The sequence below is a fragment of the Lemur catta genome, chromosome 10, assembly GCF_020740605.2.
Source record: "Lemur catta isolate mLemCat1 chromosome 10, mLemCat1.pri, whole genome shotgun sequence".
Taxonomy (NCBI): domain Eukaryota; kingdom Metazoa; phylum Chordata; class Mammalia; order Primates; family Lemuridae; genus Lemur; species Lemur catta.
In genome coordinates, this window is record NC_059137.1 from 57,741,360 (window position 1) to 57,766,626 (window position 25,267).

Consider the following 25,267-nt stretch of genomic DNA (forward strand, 5'->3'; position numbering starts at 1 on the left):
GTATATCTAGCTACTCAGAAACTTTTGGAATAAATCTATTTATTTATGATAATGTAAATTAACTTACTTATATATGATTTAAAATTTTGAAGCAATCCCAATCTTATAGAAAACTGGAAACTATAGTGCAAAGAACTTATTTTTTCTGAACTATTTGAGAGTTAATTGCTTACATGATGCCTATCATCCCCAAATATTTGTATTTATACAAACAAGGACATTCCCCTACCCAGCTATAATGACTGTAACGCAGCCATCAAAATCAGGAAGTAAACATTGATGCATCATAACCATCTACTTCTCAGACCCCATTTACCTCAGACCACATTTCACCAGTTGTTCACATTTGGGTTTCACCAATTGTTCCAAGTTCTGGTTTCTCTAACTATCCTCGAAGGCTCCAGCTCAGAGTTACATTTTGTGCTTAATTGTCAAGCTGGAAGAGTTCCTCAGTCTTTCTTTGACATTTTTGGACTTTATAATTTTGAAGATAACTAGCCTGTTATTTCATAAAATATTCTCACTTTGGGTTTGGCTGCTGTTTACAAATGATCATACTTAAGGTTATAAATCTTTCACCTTAATAAATGGAAGTGATGTCATGTTTTTCTGAGCACATGATTTTGATTTATCATTACTGATGTCGTTAACTTTGATTTTCTTGATCAAGGTTGTTTCTGTGAGCCATCTCCATTGTAAAGTTACTCATTTTTCCTTTATATTTAATAAATTTATGTGGAGAGTTACTTTGAGACTATATAAGTACACCATTTCTCCAGAAACTTTTTGATTTATTCATTTATTTAAATCAGTATGGACTCATGTCTTTTTTTGTTATTCAATATGTTGCAATTTGTTAGTGTTTTCTAATTTTGATGTTCAAATTGCCTCATATTTGCCCAATGAGAGCTCCATCAAGCTGGCTTCTGTGTGCATTTAATATGTCCCTATCATTCTTTGAGTACTATCTTATACAACAGGATAATTCTGGGTATATCTTCAACTTTCCTTATCCCAGTGCGGGCTAGAATCAATCATTTCTGTAAGGATCTCTGTTTCCTTTCATTAGAGAGTGGCCCAAAATCTGACTAGGTGTAGCCATTGCTATTGGGTATCACTGCTCCCACTCTCTTGGTTCATACAGCTAGGGAAGATATCTCTGATAAGCTTATATGAAGACTGCATGCATGTCTATGCACACTCATTTTGAATCATTTCTTTATCTATCTATAAAACCATGTGTTCACACCAATACCTCCAATTCCTATTGGACACCACACAGTTAATTCTGGTTTTCTTTTTTCTATAACATTTTATGGCTTAGAAAACTTATTTATGCTTATTTACATTTACTACAATACAGTGAAGCAGCCATGGTGAATGTTTTTTGTAGCCTTATTTGACTTGAGCTTGTTGGAGTTTCTAACTTTTGCAAAGCTAACAAATAGTAAAAGCAGAAGCCAAACCCAATTCTCTTTCCATGTTTACTATTTGTTTTTATGTCTCTCTTTCTAAAAAACAAGAATCAAATTTTTAAACTTTAGTTCCATTTTCTTCTAGAAATAATAAAATCCAGCATGGTGGCTTACAGCTGTAATCCCAGTGGCAGGAGCCTGAGGCAGGAGGGTCACTTGAACCCAGGCATTTGAGGGTACAGTGAGCTATGATTGTGCCACTTCAGTCTACCCTGGGAGACAGACTGAGGTCCTGTCTCAATTAATCAATTGATCAAAAATAAAAATAATAAAATTTACAGTATGGCAAGTATAAATTTCTGTAAAGTGGTAAATTATTTTAATAGTCAAAGTGAGGCAAACATTTGAATGGCTGTATCATGACACCTGCTTGTTAGTAAATATAAAATTAATAAAAAGCAATAAGATTTGTGAAAGTTATGGTTATTAGATTTTATCTTAATGAGATTTGCATCCCTAAGAAGGAAATAAAAGCATTACTCTGTTTCCTAAATATTTACTTAAATATTAATAGTATTAATAGTGTTGCCAGCTAGGAGAGGGTACTTCCGTTTTTCTCAATGAATTTTTTTTAAAATTGTGAATCACAAAAATGCTGATAATTTGTCCAAGTGATCATAAGGCCATACACTAATAATGATAAGAGTTAACTGACTTAATGCAATGTGAAATTGCATCTACCACATTGAGACAAATGATAATTTAATCTAACTGGGGTTTGCGTTCTGCTATGTAGACATTACTTTGCAATTTGTAGGATAATTGCATACATTGCTTCTAAACAAGTTTGTTTTATTCTCTGCCAAGAGTGTCTTGCAAACTCCTCAACATGTGAAGAATATTTCATAAAGTGGAGCTTTGCTCAAGAATGCTCTGTGGGTAGGTGGTTGGTATGCTGAATATTTAGTAGCTGCTAATGAGACACTTATCAACTTATCAATGTCCAGTTTTCTATTCCTGCATGGCATAATTCTATGTGAAATCTTTGGAGACTTTTGTATCTAGTCACCACCCTTAAGAGATACCTAAATCTACTCTAAAATAAAAGCTTCTCTGATTGATTTATAGCTATATTAAGACAAGCATACCATCTATACATAATAACTTGCAAAGAGAACCTTGGAATAAAAATTCCTTGTATCTTGTTCATAATTACTTTCAGGGGCGCAGATCTTATATTTATTAAATATTCCATTTGGAATATCATTTATTAATTGGCAGTTTTTTCCTGCTTTAAATAGTTTCTTTCTGACTTAGAACAGCATTTGACTTATAATTAGAAACTACTTTATTTATATGAATTATTTTTCAATTTCATTCATATGCATATCATTTTGATAATGGCCCAGGAGCCCAACTTTGCTAGAAAACGTTGATTTAGCTTTTATTTCTTTGCTCTTTATTTTTCTGTTTTCAGTGCTTTATTCAATTCACTTGCAGGAAGATTGATTTTGAATAATACGGTCATGATGTCAAAACAGTACAAATTATACCCTGATGCCATCTGGAATGGTGAAAATAAAAGCTTTATTTACACTGTTTTCTTTAAGAAAAGATTGTTTTTTCCTCCTCTTCAGGGACTGTATTCTGGAAAGAAAATGGTGGTTCTTGTTTGTAGCCTGACAGTGTGGTTCATTCTGAAAGATAATGACTTAAACTCATTGCTGTTTAACAAATTAGCAAGTACCCCAACCAGTAACCCTCTGCCTTTCAGTCTCTGAGACACTGATCCATCTCCCTATCCAGACAAAGCTTCAGGGTAGTCATTAGTAGCCCCATATAACAGAAGAGGGACCTGTATGGCCCAAGGTCATAGGGTAGATATGTTTTGTCTACTTAAGTCTGACTTTTTGGTCTGTGTACTGACTTCTGTTGTCTGTCCATGGCAGAAGTCCTGCCATTCATAGCCCTTCCTAGATAATTAAATAGAAATTACAGAAGAGTTAAGGATGTAGGCACAGTGCTGAGTTTGAGATCTCTGGGGAAATTGCTTGATATTTATCAGGCTTTTCACACTCTTGCATTTCTCATCCACCTTTTATTGGCTGGCAAACATGGCAGCATTCTGACTCTACCTATAGCCAATGCTAAATGAATGAGAAGCCAATTGATATATATTAAAAGGCAGATTTTTAAAATGTAGATCTACTTTTAAATTATTATTACACCCCATGGAACTTTAGTGTTTATGCCTTTTGTCTTAAAAAATAAAAAATGACCAAATATTCAAAAAAAATTTTTGTGCCTGTTATCGTAAGTTGACTTCAATCAAGAATTCCATTGTTCATGATGAATATTTATTTGAAGAACAGCAATTGGCATAGAGAAAACATAAAATACAAATATATCAAATCTAGAGCTAAAAGATATTCTTTAATTTTTACTATATGTATGACCTGGAACAAGTAACTTAATTTTACTGAGTCTTTGTGTTATGTCTATAGAAAATGATAGCGATACCACCCTTGCCTACGTCAAGAAACTCTAATAAGGCTCATACCTGTATTTTGGAGATACAGGGCATCATAGCACTTTGTAGGGTACAAATGTTACATTAGACTAATGAGATGTTCTTATTAAACTCCATTCTGTTGTGGGTGTGAATCTATTGAGAGATTTCCCCCTCTCAAGAGCTGAACAATTAATGGGTTTATTACAACTAGCCTGTGGGGACTTTGTGCAGAGGTATTTTTTGACTTATATCATTTTGCCCAAATAGTTGTTTTCTGAATGTGAAGAAACTTTTGAGAGAAAAAAACAAAAGTCTCTGTGACTTCTTGGCTTCATCTTTTAAAAATTATTTTCTTTCAGAAAGCCATTATAGACTTCTTAACATGACCTACTCCCCAAGATGATGACTAGTGAATTACCCTTCCCTGAATAATTAAAAGAAAAACACCTCCCATGACATAAGGAAAAAGAACTAGTGTCAGTCATTCACAAGAAAGCTTTGCCATCTCAAATACTTAGAGCTATTTTTCAGATTCATTTTTGGGAACAAATCATAGTATAAATTCTCTTTATTTCTACTGTTGACTAATCAGAGAGCCTAAAATCTTATTAAAAGGAAGAAACCATGTCATGCATGAGCTTTGAAGCAGTTACTTGGCACAGATACTACCCTTTAAATTTATTTGCACATTTACATAATCCCTGTTTTTATGATTTGCATAGAGTATTTTCTCACTTGCATTTTATTGCTACAATTCTTGTTATATCAAGCCTTAGAATTAGGTGCCTCTGTTCTATTTAGCTCTATTGCTAGAGCTTGGGATAGAGTAAGTACAGATAGGCTGATCTTTTACTAGATGCCAGGCACTAGTGCCAGGCAATGCTAGGCACATTTAATGCATTATCTAATTCAATGCTCCTGTCTATGAACTGGTTACTATTATTATTCCCAAAGAATCTAATTATCCTGCAGATACAATTAAATCAGAACAGTAGATTCTCTAGATTACTTCATACCCAGTGCCTCGCCCAGTCTGGCACAAAGGAGGCCTTCAATAAATACTTGCAGAATGGATAATGCCATCTATTGACTATCCAGGAGATTTTTAGAACTAATAGTTCAAATTCTCTTTTTCTTTTAATATATAATGCAACTTTCACAAATATTTTATTTCATAAATATCTTAGTTGACCACCTTAAGAGCAGCATATATTTAAAAGTATGAGAGAATTTGTACTTTTTTCTTAAGTATAAAAGCCCACTGATTTTATGCTGCATAGAATAAATACTATTTCTCTAACAGTTTTAGAAGCCTTTCTCTATATATTTGTGTGCGTGTGTATGTGTATACGTGTGCGCACATGCACGCATATGGTCTAAAACTTTTATTTAAGAAAATATTCTGCATATTACCATTCTAACATTTTCCTTGTTTTCTTATGTTATTGAAAACTTTTCTTCACTCTGTCTTTCCACCCTTCAAAAAAAAATAAAATAAAATAAAATCACCTCTGCTCTCTGTAAGATTATATCATGACTGCCTAAAGCCTTAAGATGTCCTGTCACTTAGAAATCTTTACTCCTATCAGTGAAACAAGATCCACAGTGTTTGCCTCAACATAAAACTGAGTGATTCGCTTTTTTTTGTCATTAGTCAAATTTCATTATTACATAGATTGGATAGCAGTAGAATATAGATACATATATTCTGTGTTGTTTTAGGTTTCATTGTGTTCACATATGAGGTTTTGTCACGTGGTTGCAGTTTTGACTTTTTGGAAATGACAACCAATATATGAGGGAAGGAAAGCCTCCTATAAAATGAAGAAAGCAGAAACTAAATTGTGTGCTGCTTGTGTAGCAACTGTGATAAATTGAAGAAGGAACCAAGCACAAACTGTACATCTCAATTAAATGAAAATCCTTTGCTAACTAAGTAAAACTAAAGATTGTAAAGTCATTACAACCATTTTTTGTAAGTCTCTAAGTCTAATACTACTTATGACACTGTCAAAAAATGGAAACTGGTTATACGATAGTTTTCTGTCTTGATAGACTTGATACTCAAATTGAGAAAGCCAAATATATTGCCACAAAACAACTGAAGGATGGCTGTTTAAATGAGTGGCTTTGAGTCAGTCCAGTAGGAATTCAGAGATGCCTTGTGAGTGAGTGCTGAAACGGTTGTCAAGGCATCATAAACATGTCTAATTGCAAGTGTTTGTGGAACACTGGTAGGGTTACAAAGGAAATAACACATAGCTCCTGCCTCCCAGTGAGCTTATGAGATTCATACTTATCTATTGACTTTAATAAGGGATTTATTTATTGGTGACACCAGTTGAGGGCGTTTAAAGAGGAGCCACTTGGAACTGTTTGGCACTCAGAAAAGTGACTCCAAGGGATGAATTCTGCAAAGAAAAAAAGCTGCTTGTCTCTTCTTCCAGCTTCTAATTTTGCTTTATTGTACTACCATTCTTGCTAAAACCTCTGTATTGTCAGTAATATCTAAGTGTTCAGGTATACTTGCCAAATCTTTTAATAATGTGTACTATTGATGTAGTTGACATGCTTTTCATTTGTGATAAATCTGAAAAATTGGGATTTTATCAAAGACCATGGCAAACAGTCTTTTATTGAAAAATTCTTTAAATGCTTTGGGACTAAAGTCAAAGAAGTAGTCTGGTTGAATTCCTTCAGCAAGAGCCCTAGCAAGATTAGGGAAGAAGAACTAATTGGGGCCATCTTGGAAGGGGGCTGTGGCCTTAGCAGGCAATTCAGAGTTTCCAGGCTTCCTTTTGAATTCGAAAGGTTCTGTGTTTGTGGAATTGAAACGAAAATAAAAGTATCATTAAAATTGTTTATTTATTAACAATGATGGCAGTTTAAGTGAGCAAATTATTCAAAAGCTATTAATCATTCACAGGCATCGAAGGCATGACTCCCTACAAAACAGTGTTACACTACTTTCTCCATAGATTCAAGTCCTGGGTAGGTCAGGGGTTGTTAACAAGTTCTACAACAGTGGGAAGTTAACTCTGGAAAATGCTGGCATTCATTTTTCTCTTTCTTTAATGAAACTGAAAGTTTCATATCAGCATATTTCATTAAGACACCAAACAGATTCAAAGAATGTGCTATATTTCCAGGTCTATTACAGCTGCCATTCCAAACAAAATATGTATGACTCCACGATTCACTAAGCACAAGTATGTAGTAATCTGCCCTTTAATGGCCTCTCAAAATGACAGACCAAATGGCTTTGTGAAGGTCAAGTCTGATTTAAATTGTTGATGAATTAGTAGCTAATTCTGCATGATTGAATATTAATATCGAACTGTGATAAGTAAGGCACTTTAAAGCTTAATGAGCACATTAATGAATAGGACAAAATGTTTTTCTTTTCACCTCATGTAAAGGTTTAAAGCTACTAACATATTGACAATTTGTTAATTTTTCCTAGCTGCTTTTTCCTATGAAAGTTTATGTCATTAAAGGTATTAGGGGTATTGATTTGATTCTCAAGTTCCTGGTACCACACATTTGAGGAGCTGTCAAAATTGATGTTATCAAATGGCCAAGGCAGTTTTATATAAATCACTAATAAATGCAGAGGGTAAGAAAAAAGCAATTAACATCTTCTAAACTACACCCACTGAGATAAGCATTTCAATTATAAATTTCATTATTTTACAGTTTGTTTTATGTTGAATACTGAGTTTTATTGCCAAATACCTGACAGTCAAATTGGAAACAAGCCACAACTGTCAACGTGTAACAGCTCTGGCTATTTGAATCTGTTACATTGTGATGTTTCTCATGAAAATTTAATGAAGAAAGCACATTCAAAGAGGTTCTGTGCAAAGGGGGGAATGGATAGAATTTAATTACCCTTATTAAAAATAAGAAAGGAACACTCTTTACATTCTCTGTCCCATTAGTATGCAAGAAAGATTATCTTTGTTGTGCACTCCTGTATATGAAAAGGGGGCTCTGGAGTGTTCTTTATGAGCCAAGAAGGAAAAGAAAGGTCATGCAAATGTATTACACTGCTTTCAGGAGGGCACAAGTCAATTTGGTCAGCTATCCCGAAGGTGAGGACTTTGTTTCTTATAAATGGTTATTAAATCTAGATTTCTTTGGTAAGAGCCTTTATTTAGTAAGTGGCTCAAAATCTTAAGCCTTTGACACTTGCCACTGATCGGCACTGAATATTGGCTCAGAGAGATGAACTTGTGGAAGAAAAGTAATGACTAGCAGAGCAATAGTTATGCATGCAAATGTAACTAGTAGTTAAACACCCTGGGGAAGATGCAGTGCCCTGGGAAATACAGAAACCACTCAGGAATCCCAAGGTGATTTTTTATTAACCTAAGTTGGTTGCTTTAAAAATGGAACATAACAACAGCAAAAAAAAATCTTAAGACCTTTTTAGAAACTCATCTCTGGATGATGAAGGCAGTATAGTTGACTTTGGAACACTTGAGGTAAATTATTTTTATCCTTTGAAGCATGTTGTGTCAATAGCTGCCAAGTGAGATATTTAATAATATAATGTGTGTGATACAGCAGCTATTGATCTTTCTGCTTTCCCTGCCCCAAACAACATTAGAACCACACCATAGATATAAATATATTGGCAAAACCTTTAAAGACATAAAGAACACCCTGATGAAATTCAAGTGGAATAGATTATTAAAATTAGCATAGCCTAATTTGCAAGATATTCCTCATCCCATTTCTAATTTTTAACTTTCTCTCAGATCCTTAAAATATCTTCTGGAAATTCCATTTTAACTACTGTTGCTGGCACTTGTCCTCTGTAGACCTCTGCTTGGCTGGTGCTGTTTAAGCATTCAGATAAACAGAATGTGTGACTACTTCCTCAAAAGAGCCATGTCTTTCAACTTAAGGAAAATATGGCTCATTGAAGTTAACTATTTTTATATGTTGTTTTAGTCCCTAGTCATAATTACATGGTCTGACGGGAAATAATTCTGTACTGAATCCAGGTGTCAAGTCCAACTTGCCACAACTTCCTTTCTTCTTTCACAGACTGTTAGTAAAAGGTACATACTGTCTATCCTGCCCAGTGGAAGAGCCAGAGTCTATACTTTTCCTTATTATCTCATTAACTTTCTCTTATAATTAACTGGATCTATTTACTGAACTTTCTCTTTCTTGAGAGCTTTATTTTTTGGTAGTATCTTGACATTCTTTCAACATTCATATTCAAAATCTCTCCAGTCCTTAACTGTTTCTCTGATTACCTTTCTACCAGAAGTTGTGTGTAGTAGGGAAAAACAATTATAATCACTGGGGTATATTCATACTTAGGCTTGGGAATCACTGGAGTTTCCCTTAAAATCTGGAAATCTAGGCTAGCATGATGGCAAGAGGTTTGAATACAAATGAGATATGGAGGAACTCAGAGAGGGGCAAACTAATAATAAGTACACGACAGTGGCTTTAGATACCCACTGCTATGGTAGCTCTGAGGAGGAAAACATTAAATGTGTTTGAGAGAATTCGGGAAAGCTTTACAGAGAAGGTAATTTGGGCCAATTGGCTTCCTAGAGGCACAGAGTATTCAACACACGTGATTTGCTGAGAAATGGTGAGAATTTTAGTATGGGCAGAAGAAATGTTTTCCTATGGGGGAAGTGATCCATCCACGAGAGGCTGAGAAAAATGGGGCCTGATTTAAAAGGACTACTTCGCTAGCCAGGTTCAGGAGATTGAGTTTACCCTGTAGGCGAAAGAGGGGACAAAGTGGAGAACACAAAGGGTTTACTGACAACACAGTGGAGGCATCAAAATGGAGCTTCTTTACTAGAAATTGTAACTCAACATCATTGAGATTTAGGATCAACTGTGGATTCATGGATCATATTGGAGATTGTTGGGGGCATCCAAGGAGAAGCTACAGGCCACATTTGATGATTTCTAACATTTTACTCACTGGTCTTTCTGCTTTTGAGTCATTTTCGAATTAGTAGCTCATGAAAATTTATCAGTGGTCATGGGGGAGTGTTGATTAAATTAATACCAGACCCAATTGGAAGTCAGTATGTTTCATAATGATCTTCAAACCAATGGCCATGTTATAATTTGGATGATTATCACCCATCTAACTAAAACTCCTTCAATGCTTGGATAGAACACACCTTTTTAATAATGGCTAGAAGACCTGGCAATATTGGTTATCAATGTGGAGCATGATTGTGGCATTTAAGAGGACTTTAATTTTTCAAGAATGAGGGTCTAGAACAATTAGATGTAGAAAAGCAGAAGTGAACTTTGGATGAGTTAGAGATCAAAATTTAAGAACTTGAACTTTCTAACAACTGAAAATGATGCAGGCCTTTGGGATGGAGGAAAGTATTCCCTTACCCCAAGGAACATTGCTTTTATGTCCTTAATGGAGAGCTGCTTTTGTTGTTGTCTCATTCTGAGACAATTTTCTGGTTAACTGAAACTTCCTACAAAGGAATTCGTCTGGGTTGAACCTCGTGCTTCTGTGAAAAAAATACAGAGCCAGTTATAAGAAAAATGTGTCAGCTCTGAATCAGACAGCTTCACCAGCACTTGCTTGTTCCCTGTGTGCTCTTTAGGCCGCTGCTGCTGCTTTTCCTTCGGTGAAAGCTTTCTTGACTCGGTGCTATACTTGTAACATTTCCATCTTTCTAAAATCCCCTTCCTTTTTGCAACTTGGCCAACTCTACTCGTTCCTAAAGGCCCATTCCAAATAGGGGCTTCCTCTTGATACTCACTGGCCTGCTCGGACTCAAATGCTGTCATTACTTCTCCATCTGTGCTCTTAGAGAGACTGTTCTCTCTTTGGTCAGGAAGAACATTGTGACTGTGTCCTTGTCTAATAGTGCAATGGTGCCTGGTTTGTGTTAGGTTCTCAGTAAATGCTGAATAAGGTAAAGGGAGGGATTTATGGGCAAAATCTCTTGAATTTTGGGCATCAGACTTGTTAACACAATGTTTGTATCACCTTTTGTCTTGCAGAGGATCAAATTCCCAGGGGCTTCCCTACCATTGACATGGGCCCACAGTTGAAGGTGGTTGAGCGTACGCGCACGGCCACCATGCTTTGTGCAGCCAGTGGCAATCCAGATCCAGAAATCACTTGGTTTAAAGATTTCTTACCCGTGGACACAAGCAACAACAATGGTCGTATTAAGCAGTTACGATCAGGTAGGGTCTTGTTACTGTTTCTACTAACTCGTACAAGTTTTTTTTTTTTTTGTTTTGTTTTGTTTCCCCTTCTTTTAATCTTTCTCTTTATTTTTTTATTTTTATTTTATTTATTTTTAATTTTTAGGTATTGATTTTTCTCCCTCTTCTCTTTCTTGTTACTTACCGTGTTGTCCATGTTTGTGATGTCATAGCCTGTTTCAGAGTCTGTTTTTCTCCTCTTCTCTGTGTGTTTTGCAGCTTCTGTTTAATCCACATTGCTCACTGCTGTGACTGTATTTTTGATAATTTTTTAATTTACTGCTTTTCTGCAGTATTTGATGGATCCATTTTCTCCTCTTTCTTTCTTCTTTCTCTGTTTTCTTTTGAAACAAATTTATTTCAACATTGGACTTCATTCAGAAGTTGCAAGGAGTTCCAATGGTTATATCCATTAAAAACAAAATGTTCATATTAAACACTACAATGATTCAATTTTATGAAAGTCTGTTTTCTGCTGCCGTTTCTCCATTTGAACTCATCAAAGTACCGAAGTTTAGTAAGCTTGGGCACATCTGCTTTCTTTTCACTAATACATAAAGCACAGAAATGTTATCTCATGAGTAAACAGATATATTTTTTAAAAAGTCCTTTACAAAGTACCAGTGAAAGGAGGGGATTTTTATTAATACTATTATGATCTCATTGAGAGTGAACATTTTCTACACCTTAGCCACAGTAGTGTGCGCCCACACTAAAGGTTTTTGAACCCTCCAGTGACTGGATCTACAGAAGTCTGCTTTTGGTGTAGACTCCAGCTTTTGCTGTTTTCCCTCTCTCTTTACCCTTTTCTCCCTTCCCCACCCCCATCCCAAGTTTATTCCTTTGCTCTCTTTAGATTAAAAGTAGAGACGATTCTAAATTTCTTAAGTTTTACAGCCTGTCCCTAGGTAATTTCATGGGGACATATACTAATAAGCTGTTTATTTTGACATTGGTAGTAATATTGGTATAGAATTCTAAGTTGTTTAACTGCCTGTCTTCCCAGAATTCTCAGCTTTTGACCTGTCCTGTGATGTTAAAGCGTCTTGTTAACTCCTCTTTTGCTTGTTGTCAGCAGAATTGTGTAGATTAGCATTCTGTTATTGTAAATAAAGAATTAATTATTCACATGTAACATAGATGATTTAGTATATAAAGCTTTAACTCTGAAAAATTTGTACCAAATTATAAGGAATATAATAATATTTTTATGCTGTCTTTCTTCTCTCCGTATTTAAATCTCCAGAATCTATTGGTAAGTGCTTAGTTCTGAAGCGCACTTCACCCCCACTAATTTCCATATTCAGAATATTATTATTATTATTATTATTAATAAAATGCATGGCATGCATTTTACTAACTGTCAGTGTAGACACCAGATCTCCATAGTGGCGCGCACACACACACCTCCACAGAACTGTTATCGTAAGAACACTGTATAGAAAAATAAAATAGTACACAAGTTGTATCACACAAATGTAGCATAGTACATCAGTAGCATAAGATATCCAACCAACAGTGTTTGTTTCTAGTTAGTCTTTAGTATTTCCTATAACAGTATATATATATGTGCATATCTATATATATACTTAAATAGATTAGCTAGTTTCCTAAACTGTCTTTAAAAAATATTGTACAATTCTTTTTTTAAAAGGGATATGAGGCATATAAGATACAATTCTAACCCTATATGACCCCAGACCTAAGAACTCAGTTGCTTCTCTGAGAAAGGCAATGCTGCCTATTGTGGTCTTTGCCCTCTGTGGTATAATGCAACTTGCTTTATGATCTAATAATACTATCTAATATATTCCTGTTTTACCAGTATAGTAATTCAAGTTTCTTTTAAGACCTTATTTAATTCTGTAAATCTAATTTAATTCTTCTCCCCAGCCCTAGCCTCCTTCTTCTCGTACTAATGCTTCTTCTTTCTAATCTTATTTGCATTCATATTATCCACCCAGGTGGTACACCAATAAGAGGTAAGAGTGCTGAACTAACGTTCACAGAATGATCTTACTCATTCTTCCTGTCCTTTCATCCCTCTCATCTTTGTCCTGTTTTCAGAATCATTCCAATAATGTCCATCAACTTTATTTTTTTCCTTTGTACTGTTTGGTTATGATCAGTGACTCTCATATTGTGAACTTTCCTTTCCTTTTTCTTTTTCTCTTTGTTTTGTTCATTTCTTTCTTTATGAAAATGATTATTTAAGTTGTGATATGCTTCAAAGAAAGCATATCCCGGTCTTTAGACCACAGACCAGTCACAGCGTACCATCTGTCCCTCTTTTTTTTCTTTTCTTCTTCCTTTTTCCTTTTTCTCTTTTTTTTTTTTCTTCTTGTTCCTTTTTTTTTGTCCAACCGGAGAAAAAAAAAGATCATTTTTTTCTTCCTTAGCTGTTCTTGTTCTGGACCAAAGCCAAGGTGGTCTGGAGAACAGTGGCAGACATGCAGAAGACAGCCTGGAACATCTGCTTTTTGTCTTTATCTTTCAAAAGGTTTTTGCTTTTGTTCTTCAATTCTTTTTTCTCTTAATGTCTTAAAGTCAAAGAATGACTCCCCTTTCCACCTGATCCCACTCGCCTACAGTCTGACAGTGATGCTTTTTTCCCCACTTCTTTTTTTCTTGGATTACTCGCCTCTGGATTTTTGGATCTTCTGTCCTTCAGGCTATGGAAACAAAAGGTGCTCAGTATTCTTGGTGGTATGTGGTATTGCCGGTTTTTCATACTTTGACTCATTGTGCATTTCTTTTGTAATTCTTGTTTTGTATTTTTCTTGGGGTTTTGTGACACCACACTGCTAATCCCACTGGTGGATTTTGATGGGTGTCTTAGGGGATCCGTCTCGAGGTCCTCAAGCAGTGGTTGGTTGGCTCTTCCTTGTGGCACAGGCCGTGCTTTTTAACTTTTTTAAAATCTTCTAATTCAACTGCTCTTTGTTTTTCAGCAAACGTTAATAAATGATTGTAAGTTGTGGCAAACTGTCTTTCTTTTCTTAAAAATCTGCATGTCTTAAGGGAGTTTTGTTTCTTTAAGTGATATTTTGATAATTTATAATGACTAATTTTAATTTTTCACTTTGTGCAGCCTTTTTGTACTCGCTGCGTATTTTTGGCTTTCTTCCACAGAAGACTTTCTTGAAAACCCAGCCTGGTTTTTTTTGAGCATACTCTCTTTTGCGCCACTTTTGGTACCAAAATGAAACAAAACAAAACCAAAAATTAATCTTTTGTTTTATTTAAAAGCCATACTTCCTTGAAGCAGTCTCACCCATCTTCATTTTATTAGTCTAGGAGATAAGAGTGTTAATTATGACTAGAAAACTTGCTTGGGAAAAGAGATATTGTTTTCTTATGCTAGCATTGATGATGTTAAAAAAAAATAATCTCTATATGTTCTTCTCATCGCATCATTTTCTGTCTGTGCACCTTAGCAAGAGATTGAATCGACGTTGAGCGGACCTTCGCTTTGCAGGGCTTTTCATATTGTTAAGAGGTTTAGTTTTCTGAAGTGAGAAAGCCTTCTCTGACCATTTCTTTGGCAATATATTTTATATCCATACAGGAGCCCTTCAGATCGAACAGAGTGAAGAATCTGACCAAGGAAAATATGAGTGTGTTGCCACCAACAGCGCGGGCACTCGCTATTCCGCCCCTGCCAATTTATATGTCAGAGGTAGGAGTGACATAACCCAGGCATCGCTTCTGCATTTAGGCTCAGGGGGAGTTGAGACACCTGCGGGGTCTGCATTGTTAATGTTAATAGTTAACAAGCTCATTTGGTAATAGCTGAAGCATTTTAGTAAATAGAGAAGTAAAATAATATGTTGTTTAGAAAAAAGAAAGACAACTCTTGAGTGTAATCTATCCCGAGGCTTGAAGTTGTAAGTATATTTGCATTTTTACACCTTGATTTCTATTTTTACTGCATTGATTGAACTGTGCTTTGCATTTGTTTGAGGTTTTCTTCTTTCCTCCCTCGTTTTTTTTCTGTTGTTTCGCTTCCCTTCCCTTACAAACCCTGAAATGATTGCTTGGTGTGCTTCTAATCAGTTCTCTGTGCAACTCCAAGCATAAAGGTGTTTATGTCTTCACGACCTCTGCTGCTGAACTGTAAGGGTAAAGCTGCTAACTTTATAAAACAGGTGCTACTCGTAAATAGCACATTGTATTTCCTTCCTTCTTCTTCTCCTTTCTTAATTATAAACATGTAGTATTATGTATATGCACATATATACACATTTGTTTAAATTATTAAGACTTACTGAATAGTTTAATTTTTTCCAATGTCATGGAACACTGATTGTATTTTAAAATATAACATTAGCTGTCCTTGGGACAAGAATGATTTATGAAGATGCATTCATATTTTCTCATAAATTAATAGAAGTGATTAAATTTTGAGCTTATATATGGCTGTGCCTTTCGTTTCAACTAGAAAGAAGTGCTTGCTCTTCCCCAGAGTTCTCAAAGCCAGTTCCTGTAGTTTTTTGTCCAATGGAAATGTTCTTATTCCTGGTCTACATGTCTGTGAATAACCACAAAAGGCGTGGGTGGGGGTGGGAACAGATAAAAGACTGAGAGGGCTTTTAAGTTACAATAGGATGGGTTCCCTTAAGAAAATATCTAGCTTGATTTTGAAATTTTTGTTAGAGATAATTTTGTGTCCCTGGGGATGTTTTTCTCGCCTTTCCTTCTGTGGAGTGTGGGGTGGGGGAACATGGAGAAAACCATTTCTTCTCGAAATTCTTTGAAAGCCCTTTGACCCCCTTTCTCACGATTGGTGCCCTCCTTTGCTGCATGAGGCATGTGTACCTTCTTCCGTGGAAAATTTCAAAATGATGCTAGCTATTGTTTCTAATACCATGTTAGTCCATGAGATATTGCTAACTTTTCTAGCGGAGGTAGGAAGGGTGAACTAGAGCAAATAGAGATGTTCAAGTAGCAGTTGAAAGCCTTGATATGGCCTTTTTACTCTCTCTGTGTTTCCCTTGTTTTTCTCCTTTCCTCATTTCATTGTGTTCTGCATCAAACCCCCTACATCCCTCAGAGCTGCGAGAAGGTTGGTGTGTTTTTTACTTTTTACCCACCTTACAAAACTATTAATTAAACCAATAACAAAGAATACAAATGAAATGAATGTAGCTGCATTGTGGTCTTCTTTTGGTTAATGGTATGTTTTAGCAGAGAATGCCCTGGCCATGGCTTCTGGTGCTTGCTGGTGGTATCTAACTGTGGTGCATGACGGGAGAGAATGTACATGGGTGCATGGTAACTGGTAACACGTAACTCTCTAAGGTCCAGTGAACTTGGTCAGTGTTCCTGCTTTCCTTCCTGCTCCACTTTTCCCATCTCCCACCCCACCTTTAATTTCTGTTTGATAAGGATGCCTGCTGCCCATAGAATGACATTTTAGAGTTGTTCCCCTAATCCCAAGCATGAAGACTAAACTCTCCTCCATTTTTCTTGATATGTTCTTCGACACCTCAGAGTCTACACTGGCTCCTGCTTGCTTTGTGTAACCTCTGTGAATTGGCTGCAGGAGGCATGCTTAGCTCTCTCTTCCTCTCCTATGACTGTCATTCACCCACGAGGCCATCGCAGTGAGCCCTCTCGAATCAGTGGAGGTTTATCTCGACCTTGAGTGCAGCCAAAAAGTTTTCAGACAGAATTACTTACTTATCTTCTTCTTGGGGTTATGAGGTTGTTTGTTTATAAGTCTATTTATAATTTTTTAAAATCACTTTGTTATCTGTATTTAAAGTGTGCTCCAAAAGATTATTCTCTGAAAGCAAATAAAATAATGAGCTAAAATTCTCATGGTGTAATGTTTTGCCAGTAAAAGCCCAAGATGAAACTCACTTATCTCTCACCCTCTCCTTGTACCATGTCCAAGACACGTGTATTTAAACACACATAAACATTCAGATTGTCTGAAGCAGGAACACTGAACTGTAATTGCTTGGTAATTTTCTCTGTGTTACATTGCTTTAATATGATCTCTTCTCTTAATGTCATGTCCTGTTGTATGTTTGAGATCTGATGTCCGTCAATTTGAATGTAGGCATAAAAAGCCTCTTACTAGATTTTGTCATCATTTATGTGGTTTTACCTTAGATATAAATTGAGTGGAATCTTGAATGTGAAATACCAGCTTCCTTCCTGAATTTGCAAATCTTACCTTTAACAACCTGAGCTTAATCTAATATCTTCCAACTTTCAACCTTATCATCCTCTAACTCCCCATCTCAGTCATTGTACTTTACCTTCTCCCTTTGTGTTTAGTTCTATTGCTCCGTTATTTCTTCACTGTCATTGTTGTCTTGGGTTCCAGCCATTCTCCCATTATCCTTAGCATGGGCCTTGAGATTCCATCTTGTGCATGCCTTGCATGACCCAACCCAGTATCTCTACTGGTGTTAGCCTGTTTCTTCTTCTGTGACTGTAAATTGATATGTATATACATTTCTGTGTTTGTTCCGGTGTTAGTATGAGGCTGCATCCACTCTGAATCTGAAAGCAAATAAAGTGCACTTTCAGTGCACTCTAGGTGATGTTTTCTAGGGCTGGGATGTGATAGTGTGGTCCCACACGTACATTCAGATCAGCTGGAAGTGCGCAGTACTGAAGTTGGTTTTGATACTCAACTCAACATGCTGATGACCCTTCCAGCCCCCTTTTCTGCATATACATGCATGCATGTATATGTTTTTGTGTTTATCTTATGCATGATGTTTGTGTATTGTTAGTATGTAGATAGTTATTTGTGGGGCCCTTGTAGGTCTGAATCAACTTTTGTATGAATGTGTCTAAGGTATCAATGACTAAACTAAATTCTTCTGTGTATACACACACCATACTTGTATGGTCTGTATTATCCACAGTTTTCCTTTGTTCCGTTTTTGGACGAGCCACAATATGTTTCAATTGTTTGTGTCTGTACAGTGCATGTCATGTGTTTAACAATCCACTTTTTTTCTTGCCTTGTATATGTTATCATCTTCCCTTGTGTTTTGTTCCAGTTCGCCGTGTCCCACCAAGATTCTCTATCCCACCCACTAATCATGAAATCATGCCAGGTGGAAGCGTTAATATCACCTGTGTGGCCGTGGGGTCACCAATGCCTTATGTAAAGTGGATGTTGGGGGCAGAAGATCTGACACCTGAAGATGATATGCCAATAGGAAGAAATGTCCTAGAACTGAATGATGTAAGACAGTCAGCAAATTACACCTGTGTTGCTATGTCGACACTGGGTGTCATTGAAGCAATAGCACAGATCACTGTCAAAGGTATGCTGAATGGATCATGCTTTGAGGATCTGGGTACACTCAAGCCATCTGACTAATGCTTCTAGAAAGCCTGTCCTTGAAATTCTAAAATGAATCAATTCATCATTCAGTGTTTCAAATGTGCGTAGCCTAATCATGTCTATGGTATTATATAAGATATATATGTCTAGGTAGGCAGGTTCTTTCTTAAATTTATTTGGCAGCCTAAATAGAGGTAATCCTTAAAATATTTAAAAACAGACAGGCCCCAGGCACTAACCAGACAGAATTAGGAATGCTAGAGATGGTCGACCGTTCTGGTAGAGGTGATGCGCATAGATGTCATAGTAGAGCAGAACCTTGAGAAGAGTCACAAGAAAAATCCAAATAAGTTTCAATGAATACTCAAAATCTCTGCAGACAAAATAAAAAGAAGAGAAAGAGAATTAAAATTAACATAATCTAGTAATAGATGATTTAAATTTTTGGTGGGTCCTGCCATAAAAATTAAAATGGAACTAGCATTATATTCTGTTTTAGTTTTGTCTTGCACCTTGCACATACGAATGTTCAAAAAATAGTCTCTTCTTAAAATACATGTGCTAAACATAAACAAAGTACTATATTCCATGAATATTTTTGAATCAAAGGAAAAAAAGAATGCAAGTGTGTGGGGGTACCAGTTGTTTTTTACTCAGTGTTTATAGAATTCTAGAAAACGTTTGCAAATTGGGTCAGTCGGAGTTTTCTGCAAATGTTTAGAACTATTGTGAAATTATCTTCCCTTTCTAGGAAGCATGATCTTAGAAAATGTAACATATATGTTATAATTGGTGTTATATCTCCAACCAAGCATGCATATCAAATAGATGCCATAGAAAACCAGTAAAGTGACATGAGAAAAGAAATACACGTTAACATTTATACTTATTTGAAATACTATTGTATTGCATATTCTTAAAATAATAAACGTACTTATCCATACATTACAGATACAAAACTTACACTGTGCAACAAATGTGACCTAGTGAAACTACTAATGTCAGCTAAATACCAGTAAACACAACTTTAATTAGTAATACTGTTATTTGCCTTGAAAGTTCAGAAAGATAAGTAGGGGAAATCTGGATCACTCACTTCCTTGAAAAAAATGCCAGGTCAGAATATTTGAACAAATGTCTTTTTATTATTATTTTTGGTACATTTCTTTGGGCAAATATTATCATTCTGTAGTTCTTCAAGTAATATGTAAATATTGAATCACCTTTTCTCATAATGACCATTTCAGCATTAAATATTTGAAGTACATTAAGTACTGAAGACCTTTAAAGAATTCAAAGGCAAGAATCACATTAAACTGATAGCTTGTTCACCTTCTTATCTTTGTTTTCCTGACTCTTGCCATTTCCCTACCCTATCCACCTCAAAGATAAATACATAAAACATAAAGGTGAATCTTGAAGGGAAAAAAAAAAAGTAAAATAAATCCAAACAAAAAGAACAGGCTGAAGAGAGTGAGGAGAATGGGTACTGACTCATTCATTCAGTTAGTCATTTAAGAATTGTCATTAAAAACCTCCTCGGTGCCAGGCTGTGTGCTCTGGGCATAGGGAAATATGGTATTAAGAAGTACAAGTTTACTGTTCTTGAAAAGCTGCCATTCTAGGAGATGTTATAGTTTTGCGTTTATATTGACAAGGAAACAAGGACACTAATGGGCTGATTATATGAGTGTTACCTTCTGGGTTTTCTCTAAAAAGTCAGATGGTAGATGGTAGAATTCTCCTTTCTACTGTAACATCACTGCCTTTCAGAATCATTGTTTACAGTAAGGCACTTAAATAGGAGGCTACCAATGTAGATGTTTTGTAATCTTAATTAGTAGTATTTCGAGTTGTGTTCTGCTAAAAGGAAAGAATTAGATCTATGAAAAGATGGATTTAATTGCAAGTGTTTGTCATGAAGCTGTAATCCCAGATATTTTTGATAGATATAGATATAGAATATACAGATATAGAATACATATTATTATGACAGTAATATCCTTTAAAAAGTGATTTGTGATTATGTCAATTTAGTACCTTCAGCATTTTTTAAATATTCAGAAAAAAGCACTTTGATTTGAACCTTCTGTTCTCTTTTATGTTAAAATTCTTGGTTAGATTGTTTATAAGAAAAGTTTAGTAATGTCTTACAACAATATAGATACTATTCTTCATCGTAATTTAATTTCATTTCGATGTATTCCAAATTTTGTTCTTTTCAATGTTTATTGGTATTTCAGTTATATTACTTATTTCTCGAAGCAAAGGGCTAATTGGCCAAGCTTTGGGGATAATAATAATAATAATTACAACTAATGTTTTGTGAGAGTTCCAGATACATTCTAAGAGCATTACTGGATTAGCTCATTAATCTTCCTAGCAAACCCATGAAATATAGTTACTCAGCTGTATAATACAACTTCAATAATACAGTTTTTCCCATTTTTCACATGAGGAAACCGAAGCAAAAAGAGGTTAAGGAATGTATCTGGGATCACTTAGCTAATAAGTGGTAGATTTGGATACAAGCCTAAAAATATGCTGTCAAGCCCTTCTGGTAAAATAGGATTTGTGTCACCCATGTATGTTTCACTGTATTTCTTGACCACCTAGAAAACTGTTCTTTGCTGTCATTTCATCTAATTAAATTGTCAGTAGATACATAATCCTGTTATTACAACAATAGAATTTATCAAGTCTTACAACATTATAGAGATGTTTAGAGATGTCGGGTAGTCAATGTCTTTTTTTTCTCCCACTCAAGCCTTACCCAAACCTCCAGGAACTCCCGTAGTGACAGAGAGCACAGCTACAAGCATCACACTGACGTGGGACTCTGGAAACCCTGAGCCTGTCTCTTACTACATCATTCAGCATAAACCTAAAAATTCTGAGGAACCTTACAAAGAAATTGATGGGGTGGCAACCACACGCTACAGTGTTGCTGGATTAAGTCCCTACTCGGATTATGAATTTAGGGTTGTTGCTGTCAATAACATTGGGCGGGGGCCTCCCAGTGAGCCTGTGTTAACACAAACCTCAGAGCAAGCACCATCCAGTGCCCCCAGGGATGTCCAGGCGCGGATGTTGAGTTCGACCACCATTTTGGTACAGTGGAAGGAACCGGAGGAGCCAAATGGACAGATCCAAGGATACAGAGTTTATTATACGATGGATCCCACTCAGCATGTCAACAACTGGATGAAACACAATGTAGCTGACAGCCAAATCACCACTATTGGCAACTTAGTGCCCCAGAAGACATATTCTGTCAAAGTCCTGGCTTTTACCTCAATTGGAGATGGTCCTCTTTCAAGTGACATACAAGTCATCACTCAGACAGGAGGTAAGTTTGGTTCAGGATGAGAAGTAGGGCAGGAGGGAGGTGCTGGGGCCAAGAGGTAAGAAGGACAAACAGAAAGAACAAAGATAATATAAATTCTAATTTTTGAGATACAGGGCTTCAAAGTAAGGGGTTATCACAAGACATCTAGAAAGGAATAGACATGAATCTCGGAAAGACTAAATGACCATTTTAAGCAGAGGGATGTATCTAGCACCCTTTCTTTTTAATTTGTACAGAAATGACTTGAAGACTTTTCTGCATGAGATAGAGGAATGTCTCCTTCATGTACTATTTCAAGAACAGAAAAATTATGCTTCTTTATACTCGTGACTTTGGTAGAGTGGTCTCAAAAAATTAATTTGTGTAAGATTAGATGGTTCAAGATAAAGTTAAAAATAAAACTGTCAGAGGGCATCAGATATTTAAATGGCTTGTATTTGTCAGGAAGCTACTACCTTAAAAATAAATATTCTCTGAATGACATTAATTTTGTTTTAAAATTCTTCATCCACTAACCTCAGTGGGTGAAGAAATACAGTTATCGTGATCTCAAATTGAACTTCGGGGCCTGATTCACTCATTTTACTTGGTTCTAGAGCAGATGTCAGACTAATTTATGAAGAAATACTTGGCTATACCAGTGGTTTTATTTTCATAAGAGGATATCAAACCTCTTTGGTCTTTCATTCAGGATGATCAGCTTTGCCTTTGGCTGGGCATATAAAATACCAGCTCTCTTCTAAAGTTTATCCTTAAGCATCTGAGAGCTACTCATTTAATTCCTTATTTTGTTGGTGTTTTAAACTTACATTAAACTATGAGTATTTTGACAGCATGACACTGGCTTGTTTTGGGAATCTGTATGATAACCATATTATTGGAGACAGTATCTATAATCTATAGGTGTAACTCATTGCTAATCTTGGCAGTGAATTAATGTGTTTTCTCAGATGTCAGAACTAGATAATGGATCCATTATCTGGTTTCACTGATACCTGTGTTTTACTAACTACTGATTTGTTTTTCATGTCACAGGCCTTATAAATCATATGACTCAGTATGTTTGCCTATTTGTCCATGCTGCTAGGAATCTCAGAGCATATTTACAGCCTGCCTGGCTTTGTTTTCACACTGTTATTGGTTCTCACTGGCTTATTCATGGATTTACTATTTTCTTTACTACATTGTATGAAAGCTAACTATAAAAATATATGTTTCACCACAATTGTACTACAACCTATCTATATATCTTCTTTGTGTGCCATTCGCAGTTCTTCTGTATTTATTTGCTATATTAATATGCAGAAAAATATTGTAGACTAGTTTTACCATAAAAGTTTCTCATTGGAAAACACAGAAATCTGTGAATCTTGTTTTACTTTTTTTTTTTTTGACTAAAAGTGGTCAACTCTTATGAGATTATTTTTTATTATACTATTTTAGCAGCTACATAACCACTAAATGATTATAATAAAATGTATTAGAACTTACATTCTACTTTGAGCTTTTTAAATTTTTAAGCTGTGATATATTTTAAATCCCTGGTCTTGTAGTAACATAACCAGGATTTACATTCCAAGCTACCATTTATTAGCTTTATGACCTTGGACAAGTTTCTTCAACTCTCTGAACTTCAGTTTTGTAATCTATAATAATAACTACCTTATTGAATTTGGTGGTTATATTTTTTTTCTAATGCTGCTGTAAAAAGTACCACATACTAGGTGGTTTAAATAACAGGAATATATTGTCTCATAATTCTAAGGCCTAGAGGTCTGAGATCAAGGTGTTGACAGTGTTGATTCCTTCTGAGCGTTGTCAGGCAAGTATACTCCATACCCCTCTAGCTTCTGGTGGTCTGCTGGCAATCTTTGTTGTTCTTTGGTTTGTAGAAGCATCATCAATGTCTACCTTCATCTTCATGTGGCATTCTCCCTATATGTGTGTCTATGTCCAAATTCCTCCTTTTTATTAGGACACCAGTCATCATGGATTGTGGCCCACCCTAGGGACCTCATCTTAACTGATTATATCTGCAAAGACCCTATATTGAAATAAGGTTACACTCTGAGGTTCTGGGTGTTAGGTTTTCAACATATGAATTTTTGTGGGATACAATTAAACTCATAATGGGGGTGTAGATTAGATAATGGATAGAAACATTTTATAACTTAGTAGGTAAATTTTAATAGCAGCTAACATGACCGCACTATGCTATGAATTTTGCGTGTATTAATTCTCACAACCCAATTAAGTAGATGTGGAAAAAAAAGATCCAGGAATTTGCCTTGGATCATAAGATTACTAAGTGGAAAAGCAAAATTTAAATCCAGGGACCCTGGATACTTTCAACCAACGTTATCTTTCAGATTAATAATTTGCTAATGTGATAGTTTTAGTGTTTTGGTGCCTACTGGGTATTCAGTAAATGAATAGAGGAAGGAGAGAGAGACAAGCATAGTGTGTTACTTATTCATGTCTTTGAGAATTTTGTATAGTTTACTTCTGAAATACCTGAGATGGCTATTAGATTATCCCAGTGCAAAAGTACATTAAAATGTTTAGATATGAAAACAAAGTTTATCTGAAAGAAGTGGAAGAAATAACATTTTTCATGAAAAATTATTATACCCAATCACTAAATGTGGCTCTGAGTTTTATAACCACCAACTTAAACTTAGAAATTTACTACATTTCACATCTTTATTGTCTGATGATAGAATGATCTAAGAAACAAAATTTTTCTGAAACTAAATTCAACCAAAAAGACAGACACTGATGCCTTCAATCACAGTTTATTGAAAAATATAGAAGTGATGTTTAAATAGACCATATTTGGATTTTTTAAAATATTACCAGTGGACATAATGTGACATTGAGTCATAACTCAGTAAAGGTAATATTGTGAGAGAAGCAATTGAGTTGCTGTGATCTGGGGACTCTCCTTTCAAAAGGTCTGATTTAATTTAATGACAGAACTTAGAAAATCTAGGTGAATGGGTCGTGGATGTATTGGAATAGTTACTCCCACTCTCTGTTTAACTAACTCATTTTTACATTAAGATATTTCAAGAACTTTTCATAATAGTTATACTTTTAAATACCCATTGATTGAGAGGATATATAATGACATAATGACTTCTGCCTGCCAAGATCAATAGGCTAAGAAAACCCTCCTAAATAGCACAGTGATTTGGTCTGTTCTAAAAGCTTAGGTAAGGCCATTTGATATTAGTGGACACCTGCCAAATACAATGATGCTACTTCTGACATAATTAATGGTAAGCTGCTCTTTTTTCTTGTAACTGACCAGCAAATTCTTAGGATCATTGTTAACCATTATGATATATTCTTTTAGGGGGAGATAAAATTTAAGGATATGATTATTTTCATTGCAACTCTATCTCCTCTAAACCTACGAAAATTTGCTGATCAATAATATGTATGAA

General features: G+C 35.5%; 1 protein-coding gene across 1 annotated transcript in view; it reads left to right on the forward strand.

The window, feature by feature from the left end:
- Window positions 1–25,267, forward strand: part of PTPRD (protein tyrosine phosphatase receptor type D) — a 406,959-nt gene that overhangs the window by 199,350 nt on the left and 182,342 nt on the right. Inside the window, exons 7-10 of the mRNA XM_045562129.1 lie at window positions 10,945–11,133; window positions 14,723–14,833; window positions 18,180–18,449; window positions 21,237–21,818. Of these exons, the coding sequence (XP_045418085.1) occupies window positions 10,945–11,133; window positions 14,723–14,833; window positions 18,180–18,449; window positions 21,237–21,818 (1,152 nt within the window). The remainder of the gene's footprint in view (window positions 1–10,944; window positions 11,134–14,722; window positions 14,834–18,179; window positions 18,450–21,236; window positions 21,819–25,267) is intronic.